Below are 16,564 nucleotides of genomic sequence, written 5' to 3'. Positions count from 1 at the left end.
AGAATTACATGCTCACTGAAAAAAGTGATGCATATTCATATTTGTGGATGTTTTCAAAACAGTGGGACAATATGATTATTCCAGTTTAACAGCTAAATTAGAATATATTATATTATATTATGATAAATACAAAAATCCTTCATAGTTTGTTTTATATGTTGTTTATTTTGTTTATGCAGGTGCTGAGGAAGGAAAGAAATACATGGAGAAAACAATCAACAAGCACCATGAAATTGTTGAATCAATAAAAGAGCTGTCAAATGGACTTCTTGACCTTGAAGCCAAACTTGAGGTGAAAACATGCAATTTAATTTATTTGCCCTTTAAGAGATTTTGTACAGTTCCAAAACTATATAAAAAATATACTTGACATAACTTTTGATGGACTTTTTCTATAGTTGGAGACCTTGAAACAGCCTTTAACACCTGAAGACAACAAAAAACGAGACACTATTGATACGGTAAACACCAATAACACTTTGACAATTGCAATCATGCTATATTTATATTGTTCTACATTTTTAAAATTTTATGATTACAAGTAAAGTGGAAATTATATTCAAGACATCGTTCCACACTTCTATAAATTATTTGTTATCATGATTAATTTGTATTAAAATCTTATGAGATCTTTAAAAATTTAATATAAATTCACAGTCAATGAATCTTCAGAGTCACTAATTCACCATCATCATTAGAGCTAGTATTTGAATGATTCTCTGGTATATTGTTTGAAGGGATGACAAAACGGGTGATTTTGCTCCCAAGAATATAAAACAGATTGGCTATAAGGCTCATTCTCAATTCTATTTTTGTACCCTTACCTCGTTACCCTTGAAACAGAGTTTGAAAGGGAAGGGCTTCAAAATTTAACCCTAAGAAATGGGACAGCACCCGAACACGTCATCATGTCATCGCGATCTCTTCCTTCATATCAGATCAGACGATCTGCGACTGCTGTAGTTACTCCAGTTATGTTATTTTTTTGGTATTTATTTTCAGGAAATCACTGAAGGCAACAAATATCATGTTATCATGACGATATGATGTAGCTATAAGATCGTAACTGTATCGTGTATTTACACCGGAGCCATATTAATCTATGTAATCATGAAAACAACAATAACATTAGACTTTTCTGACAGGGTGTTTGAGTGTCAGATGTGAAAGTATGTTGTGGGACTGCTATACAGGAGTTATTATTAGGAACTATAGATAGGTTTTTAGCGTGTTCTTTTGAGGGGTAGGGGGAAGGGGAATATCATACGGCTATCAGCCAATCAGATTCGAGAAACAGACAAAACTGTTGTGTGTGTGTTTGTGTGTGTATAAAGTATATACTGTATATTATGTGTATATGTATTGTGTATATATAATACTTTTTTTGTTTTTCAATTGTAGTTAAGATAAACTTAAACTATTGAAAATAAATTGTTTATTTAAATTTATTTAAAATTTTAATAGTTTACTAAAACAATTTTGTGGTTTTGTGAACTACAATAACCTTGATTCCCTGACAGATAAATTACACTTCCATACTCCAATGTTAAATTTAATGTAGCATTGACAAATCACAAGACAAAATAAAAAAAAACTGTAAAAAGTTTGTTGAGGATACAACTTATTAAAAATAGGTTTAAATCATTATTCAAGAAATTTTCATTTGAAATTTTTTGCAAAAATGCATTATGAATCTACCATGCATGTCTGAAAAATGACCCAGATTCAAACCTTGATTCTAATTCTTTCTTTCTTTCCTTTTTGTTACCACTTCAGCCTGAACAAAAGGAGAGTGGACATACCCCTGAGATGACAGGTCCACACTGCACTAAAGAGATGCCCGATGGCAAGAGTCCAGAAACCAAGAAACCTCAACTCCGCAAAACACGGAGCCAAGATCTGCCAGACAAACATCATACAGAGCATCAGAAAGTGTTGTCAGAGACTAGATCTTACACACAGGAAGCCTATTCCAAGACCAGCAAAGTGGAGACCATCACCAGCAAATCTACCATAGAGAAAAGAGAGGAAATGCACACATCTTTCTCTCACTCCCACACCATTAATGTGAGCCGTTCCCCTGTGCAGCGAGAGAAGAGGAGTCACTCTCTCATGCTAACAAAGAGAGACTCGCAAGAAACTCCTCCACCACCACCACCTCCTCCTCCTCCTCCACGAGATCCAGGTCTTTCTCGCCCCAGCATCATAAACATACAGAAAGAGTTACAGAGTATGGAAAAACCTTGCCCTGTTCAGAAGACCAGCTCTGAGGACAAGTATCAGGCCTGTAATAGAAATCCCCCTTTACATTCATATTCCAAGGTGAGCCTGCTTTGACATTAGAGGCATTCTGTGAAACTGATCCCTTGTTAAATATTTTTAATTAAGAATGTAAACATACTAGGGCTGCACAATATATTGTAAAATTATTCAGCTAATGTCAAAATTAAATTTTAGTTAATGCATTTACTAACATTTATTGCAGTTTTTTCTCATGTTAGTTAATGTTGGTTAATAAAAATAGTTACTTATTGTTAGTTCATGTTAAGTCATGGTGCATTAACCAATATTAACAGGCATGAACTTAGAATTGCTGTACAACAGGGGTGGCCAATCCTGTTCCTGGAGAGCTACCTTCCTGCAGATTTCAGTTGCTACCCATATCAAACACACCTGAACCAATTAATTAGGACCTGAACACCATGGCTGCGTCCGAAACCGCATACTTCCATGCTATATAGTACGCTAAAATCAGTATGTGAGGCGAGTAGTATGTCCGAATTCATAGAATCCCAAAATCAGTATGCGAGAAGTACCCGGATGACTTACTACTTCCAGCAAGATTCTAGAGTGCGCATCCTATGCATGCTGCGCTATCCCATGATGCCCCGCGAGCAAATTTATGAATGGGAGTAAAGCGACGCAATTGACGCAGGTACGTCACGTGACCATGACAAAATGGTGGATGTAGTACGTCCGAATTCCATTCACTAGCTGCATCCCAAATGGCACACTATACACTATGCACTCATGCACTATGTACTTATGCACTTACACACTCAACAGGAAAGTATTCGTATGTAGTGGTGTCCCAAATGGCACACTAATGTTTTTTTACTAAGCGGAAATTCCAACCGTTTCCCTGATGACGTTTGACGGTTGCCAAATCAGTGAAATAAACAACCGAATTATCAAATAATACCTGCCGTGAGTATTGTCGCATTCACCATCGGGAGGCGCTATAATCACTCTTGTAGGAGAATTTTGCTTTCACCATCCAAAATAAATAAAGCTATTCAACATGTGCGTCCGATAGCTCCGCCCCTTCCGCAACGTAAGCAAACCTGCGGTCATTGAGTGTGTGAAGTGTCCATTCCACACTTCATTTTAGCAGCTGAATGAGTGCATCATCCGGGTAATTAAAGTGCACTCATTATTTTTAGAGTTTTCAGTGTGAACACACTACTTACACTATTTATACTACAAAATGGCGTAGAATAGTGCATAAGTATGCGATTTGGGACGCAGCTATACTTTTCACGTTCATACTGTATAGAACATACTTTTCTAATGGCCGAGTAGTACGTTTAAATTCAAATGCAGTACCTACTGAGTAGTAGGTGGTTTCGGACGCAGCCCATGTAATAATTACAGGCAGGTGTGTTAAATATGGGTTGCAACTGAAATCTGCAGGAAGGTGGCTCTCCACGAACAGAATTGGCCACCCCTGCTGTACAAGTATTGTTCATGTTAGTAAGTACATTAACGGAATTGTCAAGTGTGATCAGTTACGCTTATTTCTATGATAGCGTATTAAATTTTAATAATTTAATTATTATTTACAAGTTAAATTCATTTTATGTGCCAAACATTTGTGTCTTGCATGCATAGGTTTTCCAAATTTGATCAATCAGTTGTCACCTTATCTTTATATATGCCTCTCCAGTAGGTGTGTTTTTAGGTAGAACAGGCCCAAAGTGAACCTGGCGCCTCAAATCAGAGAGCTGAACATAAATACTAACGGTCGGAGCAGAAACGAGAGGAAAATAACAACAGCCAATAAAACAGTCATTCATAATGTTTTAAAATTTCTGCACCTTGACATTGTTATTTTAGCCTTAAATAGAATTAATTTATCAGAAATATTTCTCTATTATCTGTTCTCAAAATGATCATTACATAAATTAATAATTTTAAAATATAGCTATTAAAATAGCATTTCCCCCTGTAAATATTATATCATAGGAAATATCATCACAACAAACTACAAAAATATTGCAGATTTTCCCAGTATTGTGCAGCTCTAAATCATTCAAATTACAGTTATTTCATCTTCATTTACAAGCAGCGGGGTATTGACAGCTTTTGTATATTTCTGTCCGTTCGCATCCCGTCCCTTTGTGCCCCCTGGCGGCATGGTTGCAAACTGCTGTTACACCTAAAAACGTTTTACTTTGTCCTGCGGCAGTTTCACACACGGTGGTAGGGGTGATTTTGATCTGTCACTCACTGTACATAAATTTAGGGCTTTATGTTAACATCAGCTAACCTGCCAAATGTGGGTAGATTTCAGTGGGTTTGTATGTAAGACAGCCATGCCTACTAGCCACTTTGGCTGGTTGAAAATAATTATTAAATTGTTAGTGCTGGCTAGTCATTAAAGATAAGAATTATAGTTTATGATTGTTTCAATATGTCTAACTCTCCATTTATGTAAAGTTAACTGGTGATCTGGCCTGGACAGACTATTGTGCATAGTTTAAGTCTGTTGAGTGTGCTCTTCAGCAGCATTGTTTTGCCATTGTGTTCACGTGCTCAACAGAAATGACTTTTATAGGGGGGAAATTAAATACATTTAATTAAAAATTTTATTAATTTTACATAATGAACTTATTACAACTGTCAATTAAAATGAAATCTTGGTTTTATTTTGAGGTAAGTTATGTATTGGAGTTTTACATACAGAATACATACACACATTCATACATATATACATACATTGGTGAATAGTTTGAATTTAAAGGGGAAATTAGTTGTTTTTCTTTCATTTATTTGCTATTTTTCACCCCTCTAGATTTCTTCTGCTCATCATTCTGTAGAAGAAGACTTTTTACCACATGGAACACCAGAGCCAGCAGCTACTTCAGGAAGTCTACACGAGGGTGACTTCCATCCTGACCATCTCACAGAGGAATCATTCTCCAATGACGAATACGAATGCACTTCTCCAGATGACATCTCTCTGCCTCCTTTATCCGAGACCCCAGAATCCAACATTATCCAGTCCGAAAATGACTTTGATGATGGTTATTGTGTGAGCTCGCACAGCCATCGCATAAACCAATATAGCCACCAGTCCCAATCCCATCATGGTGAAACCCTGCACCAGAGACAGCAGGATTGGATGTCAAGCCAGGCTGAAGGTTACCCATCACCAACTGCTGTCATGGGGACCAAATTTAGATCAGAATCGTCCTCCTTTGTTCAAAGCCCTCTCACTGTCCCTGCTCCTAATCTTGTTTCAAACACCATCTCCACTATTTTAAAGAACAAATCTGCCAACCCACCGCCATGCAGTGTCACTGAAACTCATTACTCAGTGCATGAGAGTCATACCGAGACACAAAAGTGTGTGCATGATTCCAGTTTGGGTCAGTCCAACGCCGTTCGGGCCAATAACACGCATGCAACCCCCACCCCATTAACAACAGAGTCAGATCTCTGCAAGCCCACAGCCATCCGAGAGGAAATCAAGCGGGCGTCTTCCAAAAAGGTTATGGGCAAACTAGAAAGCAACCCAGGCCCAAACTTCTCCAAACCTTTGTCTAATGCCACAGTAATGGAGGGCTCTCCGGTGACCCTGGAGGTGGAAGTCACTGGATTCCCTGAGCCTACATTAACCTGGTGGGTAGCTTATAACAAACTTGACCTATAAATGTAAACATTCTTTGCTAATCGACCATTGCGCCCCAAGTCTAGGGGAAAACAACATGGGCATAATAAACAAAAAAGATGGTGGATGGTGGATTTCCCAAACAAAAACAAAAAACTTATACAAAGGCTCCCCTTTGGTCGACAACCAAATGCAGACACTCAGTTGAGTGTAACTGAACAGATTTATCATAGAAAAAGAAAAGTAGCCATTTAAATGAGCATCTCTTTAGAGTGACCACAGGCCAAAATGACAAACAAAAGAATCTGCAAAGTAAATGATCTAAATAACCTAAAAACTCTTTAAAGAAAAATAGAGGAAGCTTATCTTCCTCCCTAAACATAAACAAAGTCAAAAGTAATCAAATTAATAGGCAGGTCACCCCATACAAGCTCAAACTCTCATTGCATGGACATTTGTACAAGACTAAAGTTTGGTCGTTGGCTGGAGGAGTAGGAAAATCCAGGAGCTCTCCTTTCCCAGCAACCATTGCACCACAAATGAGCTCCTAGAACTTTGCCGAAAGTTCCCCTTTATAGATCTCTGCAATCAGCAGCCAATCAGAGCCTAGATCACATTAACATGGGAGCCTATGGGATAACACAAAAACAGCACATGAAAAACAACACAAGCAATGCTCAACAAAAAATAAATAAATAAACTTTAGCAATCACATCAACAGTGAGGCTTGCTATTCATAATATAATATAATATAATATAATATAATATAATATAATATAATATAATATAATATAATATAATATAATATATTTTGTGCATAACAGTTTAAGATTTTGGGGTCATTGAAAATGTGTATTTATTTGTATTTTAATAGAAATTTTGAAATAAATGATTTTATCCAGCAGATTGGTTTAAATTAGTGTGATGGAAAAGGATAATTTATAATCCAACAAAATATTTATATTTGAAAATAAACATTTATTTTCAATTCTTCTAATTTCTTGGCATCAAATAGTAATGTCACAGTGTGTGCAAGATAAAAATTTAGATATTTTAACATTTATAATCAAATAAAATATCATCCAGAATGATGACTGCATTGGAATGGAGCAGTGACTGCTAAAGCCTCATTATAGGAAATACATTTTAAACATTAAAAATAATTAAATGTATTAAAATCCATAGATATTTTCTATTTGTATAGCTTTTCTACTTTACTATAATTTTAATGAGATAAATGTTCTTTATTTATATTGTGTATACATTTACAGTTGAATTATTGCCCTGCTGTATATTTTTCCCTGATTTCTGTTTATTGGAATGATTTTTTTTTCAAAACATTTCTAAACAGTTTTAATAACTCATCTCTAATTATTTTAGCGTTACCATGATGACAGTAAATAACATTTTACTACATATTTTTCAAGACACTTCTATACAGCTTAAAGTGACATTTAAAAGCTTAACTAGGTTATTTCGACAAGTTGGGGTAATTAGGAAAATCATTGTGTAATAGTGGTTTGTTCTGTAGACACTCTAAAAAAATAGCTTGAGGGCTAATAAATTTTACCTTAAAAGTTTTTTTTTTTTTTTTTTTTATGAAAAACTGCTTTTATTTTAGCTGAAATTAAAGAAATAAGACTTTCTCCACAAGAAGAAAAAAAAAAAAAAAAAAAACGTTATAGGAAATACTGTGGAAAATTCCCGGCCCTGATTAACATAATTTGGGAAATATTTGAAAAAAAAAAATTACAGGAGGGCTAATAATTCTGACTTTAACTGTATGTATACATATATGTGTATGTATATACATCTAAATTGGTGGAAAATCCTCATTATACAAACCATTGATCGACACTGCAGTTTTTAAAGACTAATTTCACAGGATTGTTGATGTAGATAAACACACATTTTTGTCTGTGCATGAAGGCAGAGTTGTTGAAAAAATGCAGTATTTCATTTTAATTGTCCATTGTTTTTTCCACTGTCATGCATAGATTCCATTTATACTAACTTCTTCATCCACATTTCCTTTAGCTAACCTTTCCATTGTATTTAACCTCAATAAGACTTTCTACTTTAACATTTCCTCTAATGTCTCTCTTCCATTGTGTGTGTGTATTAATGTGTGCTTATTTTGCTGTGGTGTGATTGTGTGACATAATAATCCACTCTTTGTTTAGGTTCAAGAACGGACACAAACTGGCCAATGATGAGCATATAGAACTGTCCCATAAAGAAGGCAAGCATGCGTTGTTCATTCACAGCTCTGCAGTGAGAGACTCTGGCCAATATGTGGTTACTGCCTCAAACTCAGCCGGCACAGTGTCGTCCAGCTCCATGCTGCAGGTCAAAGGTAACGGCACTGACCTTGATGTACTCAAACTGGACTGGCACACCTGCTTTGGCACACTTTGCTTCTTCTTGTGGCTTCTCTATCTGCTGTTACTATAATGGACACTGTCATTAGCAAAAACACATGGATGTTGGACTCCACATCACAACCGCTAATGTGCACACAATTAACTGTGTGTGGTGGCTGCACAAAGTAATCGAGCACATGGGTAGCTGATATAAATATATATATTTTTTTTTCTTTGTTGTTGTTCGTTTTCTTCATCTAAAACTATGCTGGCAGTTTAGTAAGTATAATCTGGTTGTAATGCATGCAGCTCTTATGATATTGTTTGACTACATTGAATATCTGTAGGTAAAAAAATTAAATTGCCATACTGTAAGAGCATGCAGTGCATTATTGTAGTTAAAATGGTGCTTTGATAAGGTGATCAGTCACAGGACCTAAATATACACTTTACCTTATACATTCATATACATTTTAACCACAAAACATTGTTGTTGAGTGTTTTTTATTGACATACTTCATCAACTACCCATTGATTTGTTCATAAACACTGAAATCACTGTAACAATGTTTTGCAATAATTGACGTAGTTAATGAATACAAGTTATTCTGTTTTTCCTATTATATTATGCAAGTAGCAACTGATCTGCATGTAGTTCCCTTTGTGATGGTAATGAAGCCATGGAATGCTCTCCAGTTATTTATAGTTGCAGTTATGAAATAACATGTTCAGCATTTTACTATTAAATCCTTTATTTTTAAAGAGTTTCTGCTTTAATAGTATTCATTTGAACAAATTCACTTCTGTTTTATTAAAAATAATGTTGAGGAAAAGTTCACCTAAAAATGAAATTGTGTCCATCTTCAAGTACTTCCAATCCTTTTGAGTTTCATTTTTATGTTAAACAAAAGAAGATATTGAAAATAAAGCTGAACGAAAACTATCAACATTTATAGTATGTAATAGACTCTGTGATAGTCAGTGGTTACCGATTTTCATCAAAGTATTCTTTCCACAAAATAGCCTATGAAGAAACTCAAACAGGTATGACAGAGTTTATTTTTTGAGTGAACTGTCCCTTCATCATCATTTATTCACTCATCTATGCAAATGTTTAATTTTCCGTTAAAGATTCTTTTGGAAGACTTTTTTGAAGGCTTAAACAGTAAAAATTGGATCTCTAACACAAGTCTCCATATACTTTGGTTGTGAACAAATAAATACATTTAGAGGCATTTCTTCAATCACCAACTTTTGTTCTCAACTAAAGCTGGGATAGCACAATGTAAATTTCTGATGATCCACCCCTTTACCATTTTTTGTGTCAACAATATGTTGTTTGGTTAGATCATATTGAGCTTGACTAAATGAATAAATATAAATGCTAAATCTCAGACTGAACTGAAATCTGCTGATTGTAAATGTTGTTTGAGTTTAGATCAGCTTGTTGTCATATTTGAGAAAAAAATATGTGTATTTTCCTGGTGGAATTTGCCCCTACAAGATGTGTACGCCATTGTCAAAAAGGGATGGTCGTGGTCAACATCACAGGTAGACAGTGTGGTTTAAACAATGCTTAGTTTGTACAAATACGACCAGAGAGTGGGGGGGTTGGTTGTTTCGGGGGTGAGTTTCTGAATAACACTGTTGAGGGCCGGGTTAGTAAGCTAACTGTACTGTGGTGTTTGTAACTGAAATATTTAAATGTGTGTGTATATATATATATTTTATTATTTTTATTATTTTTTTTAATTGGGTAAAGAGGAAAACACTGTTATACAATAACTTGCCTAATTAATCTAACTTTCATAAAATATCCTAGTAAAGCCTTTCAGTTGCACTTTAAGCTGAATAGTATCTGTCAAAATTACTAGAATAATATTATTTACTGTCATCATTGTACACTCAGAAAAAAAGGGTACAATGTTGTATCTTAGAAGGTACAAACCCTTGTCACTGGGGCAGTAACTTTTTATGGAACAAAATTGTACCTAAAGACAACGAAACAAATTTGTACCATTGCAGTTTTTTAAGGTCATGATTTGTGACATGGGAAAATGAAATGTACCTTTGGTTTTTAAAACATGCAGATACAATATTGTACCTTCATCAAAGGTACAAATCTGATCCATGAGGGCACTATGTGACAAGACACTTTGTACCTTAACAGTGTCAAATGAGTTTCTTCAAATTAAAGGCGTTTTGCTTTATTCAAAATGCGTCAATTTATTTTCAGTAAACAAAAACATCAAATACATTTTTAAACAATGTTTTTAAAAAAAGTTTCTTTTTGTGTAAATGCACCTTTTCCATTTACAGTAAAGAATAAAAAATACTTTAACACAAATAAAAATATCTATTTTTTCCTAAACATTTCACAACACTTTTCACAAAAATGTAACAAACACATTTTCCCATGTACAATATAAAACTTTTTTCTCTCCAATTTTCACACAATACCTTTGTAATCACTTAAAAGTTTATTTAATTTACTTAATTTAAAATAGAATTATGCAAAAGTATTGTAACGAGATATGCACAATGTTTGATTAGCTTTACAATACTAAAATGTCTGCATGAACACTTTGCATATGTAGGCCTTTTGCCAGCTCACGTGCGTATGTAAAAAAGCAAACGCCAAAAGGTGCAGATATCAATAATGAAACTGTATTTTTCAAAAAATCCTTTCCAAATGTTTACTAAAAATGCCTAAAATATTTAGTTTACAATAGCTATAGTTTTGTTTTACTAGTTGTTTTGTATTATAGAATGTAACATTATGTTTATGAGTTTCTTTAAACATGTTTTTAAATGATGATTCACTTTAATATGGAAATTATTCATAAAATCATCAATATGCCTTTCCAGCAGTGGTGGAAAGAGTACTGAAAAATCATACTCAAGTAAAAGTACCATTACTTGCCTTAAAATGTAAATAGAGTAAAAGTATCTGTTGTAAATATTACTCAAAGTATCAGTAAAAAAGTAACCCTTTTAAAAGTACTCAAGAGTAGTGAGTTTTACGCTGTGAAAAGCTGATGCATATTTACATGTAATCTGTGGATGTGTGTATACGTAACATTCTGTAGTGCATTTAGTTATTGCCCAGCAGGTACACAACATTATAAGATGTTATGTTAGGTTAGATTTAGTTTGTGATGTCAAGTAACCAAAATCCAACGATGAGCCAACATCTTAAACCAACGTCCTACTGATGTAAAATACTGACATTTATTCATCAGGTATGGCAACCAAAATCCAAACGTGTGATACACATTGTGGTAACTACAACACAACGTCAAGCTGTAACATCATTAGAAATTGATATTTGGTGGTTTCGGTTGGACATTGGTCTGACGTTAAGTTCTGACGTCAACATGATTTTCATATTCAAACAAAATGCAATGTCCCCGTGACGTTAGGGTAGAATGTCAATTTGACGTCATGTTGATGTCTTGTGCTTGCTGGCTGTTATCATACAGTAAACATCTGTCATCTTCTCATCAGTGACCTGCATCTAAACAGTCTCTGGGTCAATGCGTGCAAAGATTCTGGACATCTTCTTGGACACTTTTAATGCTTCCAAACAGTTTGCTGCATTTATAAAGCACCCATGTCTTGAGGTAGTTCATTATGATGCGATTTACCTTCTATGTGCAATCTGATTGGTCAGGAATCACAGGACTGAACTTTCTAATCCCCTTAAAAAAAAAAAAAAAGTAGTGACTGCAGGTTGAAGGAAAGTAGTGGAGTAAAAGTACAGATACAGCACAAAAAAATGTACTCAAGAGAGAGTATAAGTACACTTTTTTAAAACTACTCAATAAATTACATTTCCTGAGAAAAAATACTCAATTACAGTCATTTGAGTATTTCTAATTAGTTACTTTACACCACTGCTTTCCAGTCATATTAATTTTCATAGATATTTGTAATAAAGAACGAGTTTTGTATCATAAAAGATACAGAACCGTATAAGAAGAGGTTTTTTCTGTACCTTATAAAGTACAACTTTTACAAAGCTACAAAACTGTTTCTGAAGGAACATTATTTGTACCCCCGTGTACCTTTTTTTCTGAGAGTGTAACGATAAAATAATCTAGATTTTCTATTAGAAATTAATTATTAAAACTATAGTGATTAAAAGGTGGTATCTCTTTTAAACATCATTTGGGATAATCTAAAAGACTTAACAATTTTACAGGAGAGCTGATAATCTTGGCTTTAACTGTTCATTACTGTGCACCGGCTACGCAGTTTTAGTGGCCATTCATATCAGCTGTTTTTTATTGCTCAATGATTTCAGTTCAGTCCGAGTCAGAGTGATCATTATATGGACATTATACCATTGCAAAAATACATTATGTACAGATATTGTTTCATACAGACACTTGTTAACAAGCATGTTGTAGTCAGTATGATATCTTCAACATATATGTACTCATGGTTGTAAGTCTGTAATTTGACCTGAGGTATGTACTGTACCTTCACCCACCCAAATATTACCATCACATAGACACATCCTGTTTAACTTCAATGCATGCATGTTTGCTGTTACGTGTTATAAGATTTCTTTTTGATCTGAATTTCTATATTTTCTGACATTTGCAAGTGATCTAATACTAGTATTTGTTACTATATATATGTTTATTATTGCCAAGAAATATTACTTAAATACTTCATTTAACATCCTATACAACCCTTACCCTCCTAGATGCTTTAAATATGTTTGGTTTTTATTCTTGACTTGAGAAGGAACATGTTACAGGGATATATTTATAATTTTGTTTTTTTTATAACATTTTGGACACTCCATTGAGATCAAGATGAGCTCTCAAAAGTTTTGGTCTGATTTGCTTGAGGAGCAAAATAATGATTATACCCATAAGGAGAACATTAGCATACAGATGACATGCTAAAAGCCCTAAAACCTAAAAACTTTATTTCATGGTTGTGTTAAAGTTCTCTGCTGAAGGAAAGTACGGGTGACTATTAGTCACTGGTATGTTACTGTTATCACACAGCATAACTTGTGTCTCTCAAGTTACATCTTTGCTTTCCTGCTATGTCGCCCTACTGAGAAGGTGTCTGGGTGTCATTCCTCACCCGATCTGCATTCAGATACAGCTGTCTCACAGATCTAAAGGTCCTACACTTTTAACATCTCCTCAAGTGCTCTTTACTTACTGCTTTTTACAAGAATAACCAACCCACCCCCACCCTCAGCTGACAAAGTCCAGATTTTGACCCCTATATGAGCTCATTTATCCCATTTTTGACTGTATGCTATCATAAATTGAGAAAATTATAAATAGAAAACAAATTACAAATTATTTTTTATTATTCAACTGGCCAAATTTCAAATTTTGACTGAGGAAAGATAAATAAGCTGGCAAGATTATATTTGCCCATAGGCATCATATTTTATTTTAAAAACAATTTTTACCAAACTGCTTTTTTTTTTTTAAATAATAATTAATAATAATAATTTTTTTTTTAAATTTTTTTTTCAAATTCCTAATTATCTTTTTTTTTATTTAAAATGCTAATCTCATAACAATATTTATAAAACTGGATTAACTTAGTTTAAATCCAAATGTGTAAATAAATACTAGTAAATACTACAAAATTGTAAGTAAGTAAATATTACAAAATTGTAGGAAACATTTTTGGTGTGTTAAAACCATCCGATCACCATCCGACAACCGGATCCAGCAAAGATTAGTCCTTAAAATATCACTAAAATGCATAAATGAATTGAAAAATGAGGTGAGGAGCTGCAAAAAAGGTCCACTTTTTCTGAAAAAAGAGCCATGCCTTTCAATAGGCTGGCTACAGGCCTGAGTAAACAATAATGGAGGCTTAATGAGGCACATATTGACAACTCTATTTGAACTCTGAAAGCATTGTCAGCCACTTTTTTTGTGATGTTAATGCATTAATTTCTGCTTTATTTATTCAGTGCAGTTATAATGTAAACTGATTTCCTCAGGTTGTAGGAACAGTCCACACTTCCTCTCCAGAGTGGATGGGCAAAATGTACTGGTGGAAGAAGACCTCAGCTCACACTGTACTTATCCTCAAGTGCTCTGCCTGAAAGATTCTAAGGTTGCAGCATGTGACAAAAGCCCAGTGAGTCAAATGGTGTAAACTTAAATAAATGCAGTATATAATCTAAGAGCACTAGTTATAATCATTGTTTGATGTTGTTGCACTGTTTATTAAACACAATAAAATATTTAACTTTAACCTGTAGCTGTAATAAAAGAAGCTTTTTACATTTTTAAAAACCACATTAAAGTCAATAGTATTACCCCTTAAGAAATATATTGTTTTTCAATTGGCAAATTGTTATGCAACGAATGTCCTGATTACCCTAACTTGCCTAGGTAACCTAATTAGGCATTAAGCATTTAATTTGCACTTTGAGCTGAATACATCTTGGAAAATATCTAGTAAAATATTTTGTGCTTTTTTGTTGCGTTTTTTTTGGCTAAGATAAAATAAATCTGTTATTAGAAATTAGGTATTAAAACTATTATTTTTAGTCAGCGCAGTACCTTAGTAGTTAGCGCGCCGGGTGCAGTAGCACGTCAGGGCGTCCCGAGGTTGATTCCCGGCTCGAGGACATGTCCCAACCCCCCTCTCTCTTCCACTTTGCTTCTTGTCTAATGAAGGCCAAAAAATAAATATTAAAAGGAAAACTTTTATGTTTATAAATGTGTTGAAAGAAAATTCCCTCCATTAAACAGAACTTGGGGAAAATAATATTAATTCTGGGCCTTTAAATAAGAGGGCTAATAATCGTACTACAAATATATTACATGCAGTTAAAAAAACAAACATGTATACACAATATGTGCATTATAAGTAGCTAATTTAATTGTAAGTACATAGAAGTTAAGGCCACTTGATATACAGTTAAAGTCAGAATTATTAGCCCCCCTGTTTATTTTTTCCCCAATTTCTGTTTAATGAAGAGAAGATTTTTCAACACTTCTAGTTATAATAGTTTTAATAATTCATTTCTAAGAACTTTTTCTTTTATCTTTGCCATGATGACACTTAATACTATTTCACTAGATATTTTTCAAGATACTTGTATACAGCTTAAAGTGACATTTAAAGGCTTAATTATGTTAATTGGGTTAACTAGGCAGGTTAGGGTAATTAGCCAAGTTATTGTGTAATGATGGTTTGTTCTTTAGACTATCAAATAGCTTAAATTGGCTAATAATTTTGACCTTAAGATGTGTTTTTTTTTTTATTTTTTTATTAAAAACTGCTTTTAACCTAGGCGAAATAAAACAAATAAGACTTTCTTCAGACGAAAAAATATTATCAGACATGCTGTGAAAATGTCCTTGCTTTGTTAAACATCATTTGGGAAATATTTAAAAAAGAAAAAAAATTCAAAGCAGAGCTAATAATTCTGACTTCAGCTGTAAACAGTATGACCAAAATTTAGTCTTTAAGAAGATTTAGTTTTAATTAACGGATGAACAAAGGTCTTTGACCTTTAAAATGTAATATTAAAAACATTTTACTTTGAATAAAAAAAGTGAAATTATTTTGTGCTTTTTCTGTTAATCATGACACTTTTGACTGAAAATTGTGTTATGTTTCATATATTGCAGAGTCTGAAGCAAAATTATCCATCACTTTCCTCCACAAGATGTGTTGATGTATCAGATATTGGAGCCTCTATCTGTCCAGTGAATCTGGAGAAAGTTGAAAGTTCTAACAAGGTGGTTATTTGAGGCATACCAAAAAAAAAAAAAAAAAAATTGAAAAACAGTAATAATAATAATAATCATAATAATATTATTTTATCTATATTTTTTATCAGAAGCCAACATAAAGACGACTGCTTATGGAGCATATAAGAAGCATCTGGAAACTCATCATCACTCCTGAATCCTTGCATTCACAGGCACAAGAATAAAAAGTTCACATAACCACATTCTGAATAATAATAATAATAATGATAATAATAAACAGGTAAAAGAACAGCAGCTTGATTATTGTTCAGTGCTTCTTGCTGAAAACTTACAAAGATGAAATTCCCTTATGTGTATATATACTGCATGTAATAAATGGTGACAAAAGAATATTCAAAAGATTTAAGCATTAGCGTGCAAGTTTTTGGTGATCTTTGTGATTTTATAGTTACCACTGTATCACATTTTGTCCTGAAATTGTTGTCCAATAAAAGTTAACACTTGCAGGCCCTACTCTGTGCTATCAGTAGTCTGGCATTCCACTTCTGCATGTCATTGCCTATCTTTAACATAGTCTCCTCACTTAA

The 16,564-nt window shown here is 33.8% G+C and overlaps 1 protein-coding gene across 3 annotated transcripts in view; it reads left to right on the top strand.

The window, feature by feature from the left end:
* Positions 1–16,490, top strand: part of ccdc141 (coiled-coil domain containing 141) — a 68,324-nt gene extending 51,834 nt beyond the window's left edge. Inside the window, exons 21-28 of one of the 3 annotated variants that reach the window (XM_087268377.1) lie at positions 180–292; positions 399–461; positions 1,777–2,322; positions 5,075–5,904; positions 8,077–8,249; positions 14,249–14,388; positions 15,894–16,004; positions 16,106–16,490. In XM_087268377.1, coding sequence (XP_087124503.1) covers positions 180–292; positions 399–461; positions 1,777–2,322; positions 5,075–5,904; positions 8,077–8,249; positions 14,249–14,388; positions 15,894–16,004; positions 16,106–16,117 — 1,988 coding nt within the window. In that variant the 3' untranslated portion in view covers positions 16,118–16,490. Of the gene's footprint in view, positions 1–179; positions 293–398; positions 462–1,776; positions 2,323–5,074; positions 5,905–8,076; positions 9,021–14,248; positions 14,389–15,893; positions 16,005–16,105 lie in introns of those variants that run through there. The other 2 variants (XM_087268378.1, XM_087268379.1) reach the window with 2 other exon arrangements.
* Positions 16,491–16,564: the final 74 nt, after the last annotated feature.

Source organism: Danio rerio, chromosome 9 (assembly GCF_052040795.2).
Source record: "Danio rerio strain M-AB ecotype USA chromosome 9, GRCz13ab, whole genome shotgun sequence".
Lineage (NCBI taxonomy): Eukaryota > Metazoa > Chordata > Actinopteri > Cypriniformes > Danionidae > Danio > Danio rerio.
Note: the sequence above shows the minus strand (reverse complement) of the source record. Positions and strands in the feature narration are given on the sequence as shown.